Source organism: Mastigoproctus giganteus, chromosome 4 (assembly GCF_048544385.1).
Source record: "Mastigoproctus giganteus isolate SK-2022 chromosome 4, ASM4854438v1, whole genome shotgun sequence".
Classification (NCBI taxonomy): Eukaryota; Metazoa; Arthropoda; class Arachnida; order Uropygi; family Thelyphonidae; genus Mastigoproctus; species Mastigoproctus giganteus.
In genome coordinates this window covers 73,131,391-73,149,483 of record NC_143578.1, presented here as the reverse complement: position 1 = coordinate 73,149,483, position 18,093 = coordinate 73,131,391, and the positions used below count along the sequence as shown (strand labels likewise).

Below are 18,093 nucleotides of genomic sequence, written 5' to 3'. Positions count from 1 at the left end.
TTGCCATCTCAAATGATCATGTTTGGCGTAAAGGTCTTCTAAACAAGCTTTCATCTTATGGTTTGCCACTGATTTTAGTAATTGGTTATCCAGTTTTCTCTCTGATCGCTCACTGAGGGTGATGGTTGATGGCTCTCTGTCTTCTAATTTCTCCACTAATGCTGGTGTCTGCCAAGGTTCAGTTCTTTCCCCCTGCTCTTTTCCTCTTGTTTATTAATGACCTTCTTCCATTGACTGGAAATCCTATCCATAGTTTTGCTGATGATAGCACATTGCATTCCACTTTCCATTTTGAGAAACCTTGCCCTGCTCAATCAGCTTTAACTTCTTGAATATCCGCTACCAATTCTTTAAATGTCGATCTCCAGGTAATTCTTCAGTGGGGCAAAGACAACTTAGTTGATTTCAATCCTTCTAAAACCCAGTCTTGTTTTATATCTCACAAAAAGGATTCTTCTGCTCGTATGCTTATCTTTCGTGATACTCTGATTTCTAGGCAAGGTGATATATCTCTTTTGGGGATTACCCTGACTTTTAATCTCTCTCTCTCTCTCTCTCCTGGCACAAGCATACTACAAATATTGCTTCCTCTGCATCTAAAAAACTTGGTTTTCTCTTTCGCTCTTCGCGTTACTTTTCTTCCAAACAGCTGTTTACTCCGTGCAAATCGCAAATCTGCCCTACCATGGAATATTGTTCCCACATCTGAGGCGGTGTCCCCAAAACCTCTCGCAGGCTTCTAGATCCCATTCAGAAGAGGGCAGATAGGTTAATTAATGACTCATCTCTAACAGTCTCTCCACTTGCTGTCTCATAAATGTAGTTTCTGCTGAATGCCTTTTCTACAGATACTTCCATGGGCACTGTTCTTCTGAATTGGCTTCTATAATTCTCTCTCTCTCTCTTTCAAAACAGTCTGAACACATGCCATCACCAGCCAACATCCATTTACTGTCCAACTTCAAACTCACAGAACCAACTTTCCATCTTCTTCGTTTATTCATTCAACTGCCGTTTTCTGGAATAACCTTCCTTCGTACGTATTTCCTGAAAATTTCAATCTACAGAAATTCAAGTCTAATGTCAACAGTTATCTTCTTTTGTCTTCTCAACCTCCAACCCAAGTACAGTACTAAGTACTATAGGTTCTAATACCTCTTATGTTTGGAGTTTTCATAAAAAAAAAAAGAAAAAAAAAGTTATGTTAATCTTCAATTGCCATTTCTCAGTCAATCTGCCTAATTTTTCTAGATCTTGTTGCATACCCCAGTTACTATTAATAACCCTTCCAACTGTCATCTGGAAACTTAGACAGTATGCCCAATATGCTTTCATCAGTATCATTAATTTTTAGAGAATGTAAACCTTGTGGTCTCAAATAACAGAAAATTGAAATGTGGTACCTTGCATTTTGTGGTAAATAATGAGCTGTGTAGAAGATTAGATTTCCATCAGATATTGAAGTATTCTTTCTGTTCTCTTTTGCTAAATATTTGATATTTTTAACTTTCATTTATTCTCTAAAAAGATATTAAATATTCATTTTTTTACTGGCAGAATTTAAATCTACTCCCATGATTACGAACATACCTGTTGAAAGCAGTACGGCTACTTTGAATATAACAGACACAGTTTCAAGTCTGAAGAATAGTTTGAGAACTGAAGTGAGTACAATTTGCTAATTATACCACCATATACCTATTTTAGGTCTTTAAAGAATCTCTGGTTAAGATTTGGATGAAGTTTCATATGGGTCTTAAGGGAGATTCTTTAATCACCAGATATTTATGATTTAGTGTCAAAAATAGTTCACTATTTAAAAATTAATTATTTTTTAATGGTTTCATACTTTAATTCATTCTTATGATTTGCATTGTCATTATCTGTCTATTTTGATGTTGTTGTCAATTAAAAAAAAAGCACAAAAAATTTTTGTTCTCTTAAAATGTAAACACTTTTTTTTTAATGATATGTTAAGCTGCATGTGAAACTATTATTGAAAATACTTATATAATAATCCTGGTACTTTAAAAAAATGAAATATGATTCACAAAAATTATTTAAAAAAAATCCATAATTCTGAAGGATCTCTGTCATTAAACTGCATCAGCATAATAAATGAACCACTTCTAGCAGTATTCACACATGCCGATGATGTGTTCAGTTTTTGTGAACTAATTTTATGAAGCATGGAAAAACACTTTAAATTTATCAGATTTTGAAAGAGGAATAATTGTTACAATATGTCAAAAAGGCTGGTGGTAGGTTTCTTCCAGGGCCGCTGCGACTTTTTGTGCCACCAGTAAGCGAAATCCAATTTGCCCCCCACCCCAAATATTTTGATTAAAAAATAAAATAAGATATAAATAATTATTATTAATTTATTGAAAAAGAAAAGAATTACAACATATCTCAGATATGGTATAATAAAATGACAAACAAAAATAACAAAATTATTCTGAAATTCAGGAAATAAACCTTAAAATAAATTCTTAATCACAGCAATCATACTCTATCATAATAATAAAATAAAAGGAAAGTTATAATGTTAAAAAAAATTATAGAAATCTATGTAGATGCGAAAATCTATGTAGAAATCTCTAGATGCGAATTTATTATTTCATTTGTGTTTATTTGTTCCAAATGATCATTTTCCATTGAAATTGCCAAATTAGAGAGTCCGTTGTTGACACATTGTCGATCGTAAATAATTTTTCATTAATTTTAATTTTGAAAAACTCCGTTTACCTGAAGCAACTAAAACTGGAAAAATTGTCTGAAGTCAGAAAAATTGACATTAGTAGTGGCATATGATGTAAGAAAGCAAGCTTACACACCATCAACCAAAAAAAAAAAAAAAAAAAAGAGAAAAAACCTATTTCTCATTCACCTCACCATCTGCTTCAAAAGTTTGTCCAGTTTTTGCTTGAATTTATTTAAGCTATCAACTTCCACAACAACAGACAGAAGTTTGTTCCACATTCAACCACTCGCTGGCTAAATGCAAAATTCTGAACATCTGTTCTACAACTGTCTTTCCTCAATTTGAATTTATGCTCTTGCAAGTGCATTATCTGAGCAAGAGGAAGAATCCCATCAACATTGAGCCTGCTCAACCCATTCAAGGCCTTATACACCTCAATCAGATCACCTCACAAGAGCCTAATCTCCAGAAACTGCAATTTGCAGAACTTAAACCTTTCTTGGTGAGAGCACCCCATTTGTTCCCCTCATTTGCATAAATTTTTAATGCAACTGCTATATTTGAAAAAGTATCTGTAAAACTGTTTTTAAAAATATATTGTAACACTTCAAATGGAGTAATATTGTCTTTAATATAAATTTAAAGTACTCTTAAGTTCTTTCTTCAAATAATACTAAACCATCAATATCAGACTCATTACGATCAATATCACTTAATTTATTACATAAATCTTTGCAAAGATTTAAAAAATTGTTATATTACCATTTTTTTTTTTTTTTTTTATAATTCAGAAATATGAAATATTTCTACATGTTCTTTTATATTTTTAAACCTTTCAGTTAACGAGAAAATTGTTGTATCCATAATTTCTGAATATGGGTAGAAGTAACCCCAGAGGAATGTACCAACTGTGTGGTACTACACTTAGGGTAGTAGCACAGTACAAAATATTACTATTTGAAAGAGAAAAAGACCGGGTAGTAATCATGCAGTCAGATATGAAGTTTTCTGAGCAATGCAGACAGACTGCCAGAGCAGGTCATGGGGTTTTGTCAATGATATGCAGGACTTTTGCTAGCAGGGAAAAGGATGTGATTATCCTGTTGTACAAGTCAATAGTCAGGCCACGCCTTGAGTACTGCGTACAGGTCTGGAGGCCTCATTTTAGGAAGGATGTAGATTTGTTTGAGTGTGTACAGAGAAGGCCAACAAGATTGGTGAGGGGAAACAAAGGGGTCCTCTTCCCCCTTGAGAGGCTTAAATTCTGCAAATTGCAGCAGCTGGAGACTAGGCACCTGCAAGGTGATCTAATTGAGGTGTATAAGGCCTTGAATGGGTTGAGCAGGCTGAATTTTGATGGGATTCTTCTGCTTGCTCAGATTACGAACCTAAGAGGATATAAATTGAAATTGAGGAAAGACAGTTGTAGAACAGATGTGCAGAAATTTGCCTTTAGCTTGGTAGTTAATTGCTGGTACAACTTCCATTTGTCATTGTGGAAGTTTATAGCTTAAATAAATTCAAGGAGGAACTGGGCAAACTTTTAGAGGGAATGGTTGTGTGAATTTTTTTTTTTTTTTTTTTTTTTGGCTGATGCTACAGAAGCTCATACTCTTGCTTTCTTACATCACATGCTACTATTACTATTTGAAAGAAAATATTAATTTTGAAATTTTGTTACGGTTCCTGAAAATCTTCTTTTCTACGTTCGTAATTGAAATGATGTCGTTACAGTGCTTACTTCTGGAAATGAAGTGGCAATGCCAATGATAGTAGCCATATTATTAGCCAATCGAGAATTTTTTGGAATGCTTCTTTCTCTGTTCCCTTTTCTTGAAAATATTCCATTATTTTCCATTGGTAGGGATGTAAGGCGAGGATGTTCCATGCCCCCTGTTCTATTTGATTTATATGCAGAAGCACTTGTGAAAGAGTTCAAAGAAGAACAGAAAATAGATATAAAAGTAGGAGGTGGAAGATAAAGACAATAAGATTTGCAGATGACTAGATATTGATTGCTAATAATGAAGAATTAAAGCTCCTTGGACATTAGCATTAGCAAAGGCACATGATGCAAGAAAGCAAGCTTATATAGCATCAGCCAAAAAAACCCCCTTATTTCACCCATCCACTCGCTCCAAATGTTTGTCAAGTTCTGCCTTGAATCTATTTAAGTTATCAACTTCTACAACGACAGATGGAAGTTTGTTTCACCAATCAACTACCCGCTGGCTAAAGGGAAATTTCCGCACATCTATCCTACAACCGTCTTTCCTCAATTTGAATTTATGCTCTCTGAGATGATTATTCTGAGCTAGAGGAAGAATCCCATCAGCATTGAGCATACTCAAACCATTCAAGGCTTTATACACCTCAATCAGATCACCTCGCAGGCGCCTAGTCTCCAAACGCTGTAATTTGCAAAACTTAAACCTTTCTTCGTAAGAGCAACCCTTTGTTCCATTCACTAATTTTGTTGCCCTTCTCTGTACTCATTCCAACAGCTCTACATCCTTCTTAAAATGAGGCCTCCAGACCTGTATACAGTACTCAAGGTGTGGCCTGACCATTGCCTTATACAAGGGGATAATCATCTTTTTATCCCTTCTAGAAAAATTCCTGTATATCATTGACAAGACACCATGAGCTACTCTTGCAGCCCGTCCGCACTGCTCAGAAAACTTCATATCTGCCTACACAATTACTCCTAGGTCCTTTTCATTCTCTACTACTATCAGTGTGGTACCACAGAGTTGATATGACACTCTGGGATTACTTCTTCCCATATGTAGTACTTTACATTTGTCAATGGTAAACTTAATTTGCCACCTCTCAGCCCATCTGCTCAACTTTTCTAGATCCTGTTTCAGCAGTGTACTGTCATTAGTATCATTAACAACCCTGCCAACCTTCGTATAGTGTGCAAACTTGGACATTAAGCCTGATATACCATCATAAATATCATTTATAAATACAGAAAACAACAATGTATCCAATACTGAACCCTGAGGGACTCCACTAATAATATTAATCCACGGAGAGCAGTGTCCATTGATTACCACTCTCTGTCTTCTCTTACTCAACCATCCCTTTATCCATAGCAGCAATTTGCCTCCAATGCCACACTGCTCCAATTTGTGCAGCAATCTTCCATGTGAAACAGTATCAAAGGCTTTTCTAAAATCCAAATATATGAAATCAAAGTTATTCTTTGCATCCAGTTCCTTTATGACTACATCATAGTATCCAATGAAATTAGTCAGACAAGACTTTCCCTTATCAAACCCATGCTGTGTCCGAGCTGTTACTGAAGTCTTGTCTAGATGATCCTGCAATGCGTCTTTAACCAGTGCCTCCATTAATTTCCCCAGAACAGAAGTTAAACTAATAGGTCTGTAATTATCTGTGTCTCCCATTGATCCTCCTTTGCAGATTGGAGTCACATTTGCACATCTCCAGTCCATGGGTACCTCCCCTGAGTCCAGGGAAGCTCTCATAATTATGGCTAAGGGTGTGCTTACTTCCTTTGCCGCCTCCTTTAATATAACTGGATAGATTCCATCCACCCCATGTGCCTTTCTTGTGATTATCTTCAACAATTTCTCCTCCACTTTACTCTCAGTTATTACAAGATTATCAAGCTTACTGCCAGAGTTGAATAACCTCTGGCAGTCCCCTTCCTGAATAACTCCTCATGTGTGAATGTCAATGCAAAATATTCATTTAATTTGTTAACTACCTGAGCAGGATTATCAACAGTTGAACCATCGATATCAAGTGGACTAATCTGATTCATCCCCTTCCTTCTAGAGTTTACATAAGTAAAGAACTCTTTGCTGTTTTTCTTTGCATCCTTTGCCAAAGATTTCTCGTATTCTGCATTCGCCTGCCTAACCTCCTTTGAAATTTGGTTACAGACCAGCATATATCTATCATAGGCTTCTGTGACACATTTTAATTTATATGTATCCCATGCATTTTTCTTCTCTGTCACATGTCTAATTAGTTCATCTGACATCCATTTAGGCCTAAATCTGGAACACTATTTCTTTGTTGGTATGAAAAGCGTAGTAGCTTCCAAGATTAATTCTTTGAATGCTTCTCATTTTGAATTTGCTGTTGGTAACATCATGAGCTCAAATCAGATCACCTGCGAGGTGATCTGATTGAGGTGTATATAGCCTTGAATGGTTTGAGCATGCTCAATGCTGATGGGATTCTTCCTCTGGCTCAGAATAATCGCCTGACAGGGTGTAAATTCAGATTGAGGAAAGAGATCTGTAGGATAGATATGTGGAAGTTTGCCTTTAGCCAGCAGGTGTTTGATTGGTGGAAAAAACTTCCATCTGTTGTTGTAGAGGTTGATAGCTTAAACAGATTCAAGGCAGAACTTGACAAACATTTGGAGCAAGTGGATGGATGAAATAAGGGTTTTTTTTTTTTTGGCTGATGCTATATAAGCTTGCTTTCTTGCATCATGTGTCTTTGCTAATGCTAATGCTAGTTGGTTCCACCATATAGAATTTAAATACTGTCTCAGACCACCATAGTCACCTTTACAAAAGCAAAAACCCTTCCCTTTGCCCTTGATAGTTACCTCTTTGAGTAAATCCCACTTCAGCACACACTGTGATCACTGCCACCTGGTGGTTCCTTTATCTGCAGATTCTTGATGCATGAAGAATTGCTACTGATAATCAGATCAATAGTATTACTTCCTCTTGTTGCCTCCCGAACATTCTGCTGTAGAAAACAATCATCCAATAAATCCTCAGAAGCCTTGCTAGTGTGTGAGTGACCAACCCACAAATTCCAATCAATACCGGGAAATTAAAATCCCCCATTATAAGACACTCTAATTTACTGGCCCACTCTATTTCTCTGCACAATTGCTCATTATACACATCAGATTCATTAGGCTTATCACGCACACACGCCGACCGGGCTGGCCGAGTGGGTAAAGTACCTGCCCGGCAACCCAAAGGTCGCGGGTTCGATTCCCGCCTCGGGCTTGGATCAAAGTACTGCAAAAACCTTGGGAGGTGCAATATGGCCACAGAAGCCGATGCGCCAACAACTACCAAATCAAAAAAAAAAAAAAAAAAAAAAATCAAAACACACACACACACCTACTCTCATTTTTCCTTTCTCAGTGCTTATGTCACAACAAACAGACTCAACATTTGCATTGTCCACCCACATGAATTGGATGCACTTCCTTAGATTTTATCTGTTTCTTAACTAACAGCATAACCCCTCCTCCCTTCCTGTCCTGTCTATCCTTTCTGTACACATTGTACTCCCCAAATTCCAGTTCTGCGCTGCTTATGTCTGTGTGACACCATGTCTCTGATATCCCAACAACAACTGCCTTTGATGTCTTGACTAGCACTTCAAGCTCATCGAATTTATTAACTATACTCCTAGCGTTGTTGTACTTGCAAGTATACATGCACCTGTTTCTACTCTTAGTTACCCTAACACAGCCCATGTATTTACTTGTTCCACTATGACTCCCAGCAGTCCTGTAAATTCCCATTGCCTTGCTTTCCAGGCTGCTGCTGAATTGCATTTCAATAGAAGTAGTGCAAGAATCACTTTTACCTCTGCCAGCGGCTACTGTTATCTATTAGTCCATGTATCCCCCTAAGCTAGCAGTTTTCTATTTAAGTGTATCCCATCCCTGTAGTAGCAGTCTCTCCTGTTAACAAGCACAGACCAGGCTGAGAAAAATTCTATCCCTTGAGCCTTGCACAATCTCTCCAGGGCAGAATTGATCGATAAGGCTCTCATCATATACTCCCTCCTATCGTGTCTGGGCAGTATTGCAGACACTTTCAAATTCAGCTCTAACTCACGGCTTTTTTTCAGCATTGTCCTGTATTAAGTAATTCTACCGGTCTCCTGCTCTTAATATCATTAGTGCCAACGTGTACAACAGTATCACCTTTTGTGCCCTTAAAGGATGATATCTGCCCTACAACGTCATCAACCTTTACCCCTGGCAGACGTACCCTGGTCCTGTTCCATCTATCCTTTTTGCACAATATATTCCCCGTTTCCCTGAATAAAAAATAGTCACCTACAACAACTAGTTCCTTTGGGACCAGTGCATTCTGCCTTAGGGGTTGCCGCTGTGTTGCATGATGTTCAAGTGCAAGCTCTGGCATTGATGTGGGCAGCTGAGAGCTTGTTGGGCCCCTCAATTTAAATCCTTTGAGGGCATCCACCCTGTCCTTCAAGCTCTCATATAAGTCCATAACAATGCCGAGTTGGCGCCTGATTTCCTTGCACTCCTTATATTGCACACACACAAGGACATTCCCCTTGGCAATATCATGTCCCATTCCTGATTGCTCCACAAACATCAAACAAGCAGTGCATTTCGGCAGACTGTGATTCAGAGGACAACCGAATCCCCTCAGTTGTCTCCTGAGCCACAGCACTTCCATTAGTTTGAGCCTTTTTTCTTTGCTGCTCTGGTCTGAGTCATGATTTCTATTCAAGTTCAGTAAAATTTCAATACAAAATATAACCCTAAACCTATAATCCCAATGCAGTTATTACACTATATATATGTATTTCAGTATCGAATATTATCTACGAGTTACGTTATATGACTTTCTTATCCCCTGTCAACTTATATGTATTAATTTATGATGTTACGTTTGTAATAACTAGGTCGCTATATTTATTTAGTTAAAAAAGTACAATTCAGTTGACAATGAAATTTAATAAGATTAATAAATTTTACTGATTAATTGATACTACTATACTCGCTATCTAGTTTTCCATTAAACCTTATGCTAGCACACGTTGTATCGTATAACAATGGCAGCAAGTTACGAACAGTTAATCTACGGACACGAGGTATTATTTACTTTCCAAATCGGGCTATCTAAATTCAGAATAAACCACAGAGCTTGACTAGGTCTATAAGCTACTTATAGAAAATAATTTAATCTAACAATGAAGTCAATAAAGCGGCTAAGTATAATTAAAAACTTTTCGTTCGCAGGAGCTGCAAAACCTGTCCACACGTGGATTTGATACCCTTATCGATAATAAGTAATAACCTACAAAATCTCTATCTAAATTCAATTTAAACCAAAGTATTATTACTAGGAATATAAAGCAACTCTAAAAAATAAATTAATATGCCAATTTAAGTCAATAAAAAAAGCAAAAACTTCTATTTGCTGGAGCCATAAAAACTTCGCCTGTTCACATGTACTCTTGAACATCTTGAACAACACAATAAAGGAGTAAAATATGAAGATTAACAGCAATAAAACCAAGGTAATGTTAATGTCAGAGTAGCAAGGAAGAAGAATCAATACATCATTAGATGGAATAATATTGGAACAGGTTGACAGATACACATACTTGGGAAGCATAATGACAGAAATTTGGAAAAGCCTAGAAGAAATAAAAACAAGAATTGCAATGGGAAAGAAGCATTTAATAATAGAAAATAACTATTCAGAAGAAATTTCAAGGAGGAATTAAGAAAGAAAATGATGAAAACATTAATATGGACTGTTGTACTATATGGCTTCGAGACATGGACACTGGCACTAGCAGGAATGATCATCTAATTGTATAAAACCAATCAGATGACCAGTGTGACTTCTGGGTATGTGAAACAAGCGGTTGGATAGGTTTTAAGAGTAACACCAAGTTGCAGAATGGTAATCCCTTTGACTCTTAATTCATGCTTAGCAGCAGCACTGATTGACTCAATAGCCTCAATTGACTCAACAGATGTGAACAATGCGTTCCCAGTAAAGTCTCTCGTAATCCGTTCATTATATGGAAATTTTCTTTGTTCCACTGAAACTATTATAAATGTAAATTACCCATGGGGAATTTAAAAAAAAATTGCTAAATATCAAATTTCTCTATAAAGAAGTTTGTTAAACAGAGGTCTGACTTGTATATGTCAAAAATTTTTTAGTGCCCTCCTGAACTGCCACCCGTAAGCGACGCTTATCTTGCCTACCCACTTTCGGCGGCCCTGGTTTCCTCTCTCCAGAACACTACATTACAAGTAGTGTGATGAATATATGAGATGAGTAGTGGGAAGCATCCAGTGCATGCTAATAGGCCAGTCATGGCATCAATGTTAGAAGTCACCTTGTAACATTATGTCTGAGTAGTTCAGATCTAGTTCCTGTAGAACAGCAATGTGACGTACCCTTCACTGATTAAGGTATAAGAGTAGCAGTGCCGTACCTAGACTTCTGTCGGCCCAGGCGAAATATTCTTCTGAGGCCCCTCACAAAAATTTAAGATGGAATTCGTAAAATTGTTAAATAAAGGAAACACTCAAAAATTATTCAAATAATAATTATTTATTTAAACTTTAACAACTAGTACATTATTTATATAAACTTAAAAGTTTTCACATAATTTACCTTATGATATTTACTTTATATCAATTTGTCTATAGTGTCTGATGTGTTTATATCTTTTAGTACATCTTGTTGTATTTATTAGTATCTATAATAGTACATTTATTAAAATATCTTGTTCTATTGGCATTATGGCCAATCCATTAATTCTTTCTTGGCCAGTTGTTGCTTGGAAATATGTTTTAATCCTTTTGAGTCTAGAAAAACTCATATCTCCAGATTTAACCGTAATCGGCAATGTTAATAATATTCGAAGAGAAATGGTGATGTTGGGATATAATTCAACTAAGTTTTTTTCTTGAATAAATGTCAATAATTCTAAGAAACCAAATTTTTTTACTTTTAAAATATGCTGCAAAGATTGGATTTCTTGACATAACCCTTTGGCATCGAAGTCTTTGCTCCTGTCTTTGTTACTGAGAATTCCTTCAAAGTGTTGACATTTTGTTTCTATTGCACTTTATTTCTTTATTATCTAATTCTTTATAACAAAATTTCTGTTTAACGAATTTTTTAAAGTGAACAATCAATTAAGTTATATAGAGATACCACTGTATGTCTAATTAAAGTATTATATTAAGAAATAACCATGTTTTTTTATATTTAAAAAAAATTAAAATATTGGAATTTGGACTCTTCTACATTCCCTGGCTCCAGGCAGCCGCCCTGTCTACCCGTACCTAGGTATGGCACTGAAGAGTAGATGTTCTTTCTTGCCCCCCATCCCACATCACTGATGCCCAAGGTTTGCTTGGTCATATTAGTTTGATGAATCAGGTTTCTTTTTCAGTGGTAGACACTGCTTGAGATCAAAATAAGTTGAAATAATGAATTTGATATGCATGGTTCGGGCAGTGTGGGCTGGTGGTGGTAGTGCTGTGATTTGAAGATTGTTTTGATTCTTCTGTTAGAAGTGTGATAAAATTTGACACTGTGGATTGTCTGAGTAATGTTGCTTATCAAATGCCCATCAGTGCTCCTCTTATTCTCAAATGGCTGTAAAATGTAGATCTACCACCAAGAGCACAAGTAAGATGATCTGCAAGCAGCATAGTGGGCTTTGTCTCTGAATGTTATTTTGTGGCAGTTATACCATAAAATTATTCATTGAAAAGTATAAATTGAAAAAGTTCTTATTCATTGAAATTTATTATTATTTTACTACCAACCAGATCAATACATTATTCATATATTTTACTATGCGATGCAGCGCGGAATGGAAATAAAAATAACAAGATGCAGTTAAAATAGGTTTAGTGTCAAAATACTACAGTAAGCAGTAATACAGAAGAGCTTTCAGGCAGTATGTTGCCTTTCCTCAGTTTTAGCAGTTAATCTAAAAGTCTAGAAATACAGAACCTATGTGCGTGTGATGGCAGTTATGTATGGTGAACTGCGTGTAGCAACAATTAGCTGCTAGAAGGCAAAGCTTGTGGCTGTGATGTATGGGAACATTGTGATTGCCAACATTTGTATTACTGTTTACTGTACGTATTTTGACACTAAACCTATTTTAACTGCATCTTGTTGTTTTTATATCCGTTTTGCTCTACATCGCATAGTAAAACATATGAATAATAATGAATCCAGAGCACGTAAGGCCTTTTCAATTACAAACCAATACGTGCTCTGATATATTGGTAAATACTGTACAGGTTTATGTATATCATGCCTGTCAATACGTGCATTGTAGACTGCTTTGAATGTGGGAATAAAAACTCAGAATAACTCACAGGGGAAAAATCTTGCAAAAAGCCTGCAAGATTATTATTATTAGCTATATGGTGCAAGGAAGCCTGAGGCGTATGCTGCACCAGCCGAAAAAAAATTCGAGTTTGATGATATCCAGCTCAGGACCCTGGGTGTGCCAAGCCCATACTCACCAGATGTGAGCCACTCAGTCATTTTCCTGGAAAAATACATTTGAATAATGCAGAGAATCTTATATATTCAAATATTTTCATTTTTTCAATTCCTTTAATTGGTGCAGTAGACACCAAGCAAAACTTTTTTTTTTTACCCCTCTCCACCATCATTGATTATAACATCTCTCTTTGCTAATGGCTACACAAGATATGGTTTTGCATTATCTGGTTATGAAATTTTATTATTATACTGATTCATACACTTTTCAATTGTTATCCTGTTAGTCATTTTCTACAGCCTTATAAAAATTGATTCTGAATAATGCAAAAATGTATGGCTGTGAAATCAATATAATAACAGAAATCAATAATATTATAATCAATATCAGAGCAGAATTTGATAACATCATTGTGCTTTTCAGATTTGAAAAGCACAACAGTATTTCTACAATGCGGTTTCACTCTAACACAGTTTGAGAATTGTGGCAAGCCTCGCACAGCACGGTACTTATATAATACGGTTTTGCTCTAGCACGGTTTCAGAATTTCGGGAAATCGCATAACACGGTAATTTTGAGCTTTTATGCTGCCAAAGCTCTGCTAGTATGTTAGATATAATTTTCAACGTTTCCATTCCTATTTGTGAATCCCTGCTGTTGACTCGCTAATCGTTATCGTCTTTGTGATATTTTTCTAAAGCACATTTCTGAAGGTCACAGCCATAAAACAGTAAAAACAATTTGCACTTTTCAGTTTATTGGTCTTTTCTGTTAGTATAATCAATTATAAACGGGTAGTAAACTCAATCTTCTTGCATTTGCTATAGTACCTATAGCTGGAATATTGTGGGTTTTCACGTTATTGTGATGAAATGTGTTTCCCCTTCCATGAAATAATCAGTCATAAAAAACATAAATAAATTTTCAGAAACTCATTACTTCCTGTCTCACTTGTGTATTGTGTTTGTTGTAACTTGTGCATACCGTGTTCTTTGTTATTAATTGCTTATCATTTTTACTATTTTAAATTTTACAACCAAAAAAAAAAAAAGTCAGTGAACAGAAATATCAATTAGTTAGTATGTACATATTACAGTACGTATTAATTAAGCTATGTACATAAGTGTAAATTTATTTTTATTTTGCTAACTGGAAAATATTCTTCCGATTTTCACTATCATTTAACTTTGTTAATTGGTAAGGTAATAAAGTTATATTTGTGCTTTATGTCTTTAAAGTGGGGGTCCACTGTATTTTGTTGGGAGATCCCTGGGTGCTATTGAACTTGTGCTTGTTGAGTGTGCTATTGAACTTGTACTTGTTTGAGACCAAAGAAAATTGTGACTTCGAAGTATGCAGATTGTGACTTTGATTGTGACAGAGAGCAGCAAGTACACAAAATCTAGATGCTGCAGAAGAGATTGTGCTTAGCAGCAATGAAGAGGAAGAAAATTAAATGAACTTACATTATCTGACATATAAATATCACAGTTTGTAAGGTAAGACGTTTGTTCAGTTATTACTATTTAAGTTACTACTATTATAAAAATAAAGTTAAAATATTAAGTTATTACTACTACAAAAATTAAGTTTCCGATAGTTATTAAAAAAAAAAAAAGTGTATTTTTGTTAGCTTTTGGAACATAACCCCCCCCCCCTTTTGTACTGGTTCTTAGTCCCATATAACACTGTTTCGCATTACACGAGATTTTGTAAGAACCAAACTACTGTGTTATATGAGGGTTACTTGTATAACTTAATTGTGTCCTGGCTCTGTCAGCAAACTTATGATGGCTCTGATAGTTTCGCACTAAACATGAGATAATAATAAACAAACTACCGTTTCTTCAACACACCTTGTAAATGCACAAATTTAGCAGATTTCCTTAACTTGTGCTAAAAGTGATAGGGCAGATATTTGGATAGATTCACATTAAAAAAACAAAATAATAATAATAAATAAATAAAAACTATCTGTTTCACCTCAGACTTACTGTAGACCAGCAGTGGTTGAGACAATGATTGAGATGAGATAATGAAAAATAAGTTGAGATAATGATTTAATAATTTTCCATTTGTCCAAGGGAAAAAAAAAAAGTCTCTTTTGATATTATAAAATAACAATACTTGAAAGTTTTTAATGAGAACTTTGTTGCTGCATAGTTTTTTATATTTTCTACATGATGAATTACTTTTGTAGCCTGTGGCATGTATTCAAAGATCAATCAAGTTGATGATCATAGTTCAGTCAATGATTCTTTTCTTTGTTCATGATGGAAGGAATGTACTGATCTCAAATTTAAATTTGGTGCGTTACTAAATGAATTCGAGTCACTAAAAAGATTGGGTGCTTGCCCTAGGGATAAATAAAACGGGGAACTTATCAGAGACTTATGTCTATTGACATACCAGGTGATACACTTCTGATTTGGACCCCCCAGAACAGAATAGTCAAGTACATACAGCTCTGGTTCAAGAGGATATGTTTTATGGGGAGATTTATTCCATTTTCAGGAAATGGGTAACATTTTTTGTAATAAGAATAGATGACTTAGTACCTCCTAGATGTGTCTGGGAGAAGCAGCATTTGATGATGTAACTAATTGTCAGATTTTAAGGTGGGTAAAGAGAGAGATTTTTATTCATATGGGGACTAATGATATTAAGCATACACAAACATTTGTTGAATAAATATAGGACAATGCTGCGAATCCCATGAATTTGGTCAGATTGTGAATAATTGTGAATAAACTCATGACTTAAAGGATGCCCCCCTCAAGTCTTTTCCCCCAAAAGGTTTTGGGGAGAAATTTTTATCAGCTTAGCCTGCACTTATAGGTAGAAGAAGAATCTATTTTGTTAAGACAGAATACATTTTAACAAAGGTTATGCGAGGATTTTTGCTAATATCATTGAGATACCTTAAAAGTTCAGGAACTGCTAGTTGTGGAGGGGAGGAACAGGGATAATGAGAGTCAAAATAAGGCCTGCACATATCTGTGTATTGCTACAACAGCCAATTATTGACAAGATGTGCTGAGGGTAGTGATGCTTCAGACAAAAGGGATGCCATTGCCAGAGAAACAAGCTTAAACAACTTCAGAAGGTAGTAAAGTGTACAAGAACATTTAGTCTTAACTATGCATACAGTAACTGCAAGAGTGTTGTCAATAAAACGAGCAAATTCCAAATGCCGGTTAGAACAGCTAACTCTAATGTAAAAAGGCTAACGTCATGCCACTCAAAAATCAGAGAATGGTATCAGAGTGTATTCACTATAGTATGTACAATGTATTTAGGAAGGAGAGGGAAGATAGATGGGCTGTTTAGCTATGCTTTCTATCAAAATCTACCTCTAACTGATTGGAATAAGTGGGAGGGAAGCCCACCATGAGGAAAAAAATTTTTAAATTAACTAAAGAATTGTTATTGATATCAGCAGGTTAGAGAAAGTATTAGGGGCAAGAATATTCTAGACCTGATTATCACTTACAAATCAGATGATATCAGAGGGTTAACACTACAGGAACCATTAGCAGAGAGTGTTCACAGACTTAATTGAGCGGGGAGATTGAGAGAGAGAGAAGTTTGTAAAGGTTTAGGCGTGGGTTTTAATTTCATGAAAGGAGATTGATAGCTTAACGTGATTTTTATCAATTTGGGAGATAGCACAGCACAAATACATTTGAATTGTGATATATCTTTAAAGTTATGATCATAGAAGTCATGAATGCATATAAACCATTAAAAAATAAATAGCATGAACTGGATACCACGATGGATAAATACATAGTTGGCCAGTCAAATAGAGCAGAGTTACAGAGCAATAAAAAGTACTGAAGCCTACAAGAGCTACAAGTTAATCTGTAATAGTACCAGAGAAAAGGTTATGTTGGCAAATGCTGGGTGTGAGAAATCACTGTCTAAGTGAGAGAAAAAAAAAGGGAACAAGGAGTTTTTCATGTATTATGTGAATGCAAAGAAGAAAAGAGCAAATCAGATCAGACCATTGTGATTGGAAAAGTCTGGATAACCCAGCTGAGGTTGCAGTGGAACAAGTACTTTGCACTGATATTTATTAATGAAAAATCCTTTGTGGGAAGGAGAAGCTGGGAAACACAAAATTAGTGATGTTGAAATTTCATAAGATTATTTATTAGAAAAGCTTTCAAGCTTAAAGGCGAGTAAGGTTCTTGGAGTTGATGGCATATATCCAGTAATTTTGAGGGAGATGACAAGAATCTATAGAACCATTAAGGGAAATTATGAGAGTATCACTGGACTCAGGAGAGATTCTCTTGGTGTGGAGAAGTGAAAATTATCACAAATATATATATAAAGGTGGTTCTAAGAGAGAAGCGAGTAACTACTAACTGGTTCATCTGACTTCGGTGGTAATAAAAATCATGGAAGAATGATCAGAGTTCAGTAAAATTCTGAAGGAAATAATTCAAGTTTTTGTAAAGGGAAATCATGTTTAACCAACCCGGTTAGTTGTCAAGTCCCTCATGAGCTTGATGTCGGAAATAATTTTGACAATGTTTACTTGGATTTCAGCAAATTTTTTGACCCAGTCGTGTGAGACACTAATGTATAAAGCCGGAACATTTTGGAGCTTGGGGAACACCAGCATTAGTGAAGTTAAAGACGAAAGACATTTGCCATCATCTGTAACTGAGTACTCCATTGCAAAAAACAGTCAGCAGTCCAAAAGATGGGAGAATGTTTAAAAGACCTTTATGCCAAATGCAACCAAAAATCCTTAGAAATGTCAAAGTATTTCTTGAGATTCAACAAACTTTTCCATTGAATTTGTCTAAATGGGTAACATAAGCCAGTATATCACCAGTGGATTGACATTTATTGAATAAATATTGGTGATCATTGATCAGATGAAAAGTTTTCAGGTAGTTTAGGAGATGGTGGTTAATGGATTCCTCCATTACTTTGGAAAGAGTAGAGGTAAGTGCAGTGGGATGATAATTGGATGGGAGGGATTTGTCACCGTTTTTAGGGATTGGCTGGATGTCAACAAATTTCCAAGCAGAAGGAAAAACGCATTGGAAAAGAAAGAGTAAAAAACAGGAGCAAGGTCAGAAGCACAAGTCTTG

At 35.7% G+C, this 18,093-nt stretch overlaps 1 protein-coding gene across 1 annotated transcript in view; it reads left to right on the top strand.

Moving 5' to 3' along the window:
- LOC150086832 (uncharacterized) overlaps positions 1-18,093 on the top strand; it is a 163,481-nt gene that overhangs the window by 69,693 nt on the left and 75,695 nt on the right. Inside the window, exon 4 of the mRNA XM_090372774.1 lies at positions 1,558-1,664. Within this exon, the coding sequence (XP_090228900.1) occupies positions 1,558-1,664 (107 nt within the window). The remainder of the gene's footprint in view (positions 1-1,557; positions 1,665-18,093) is intronic.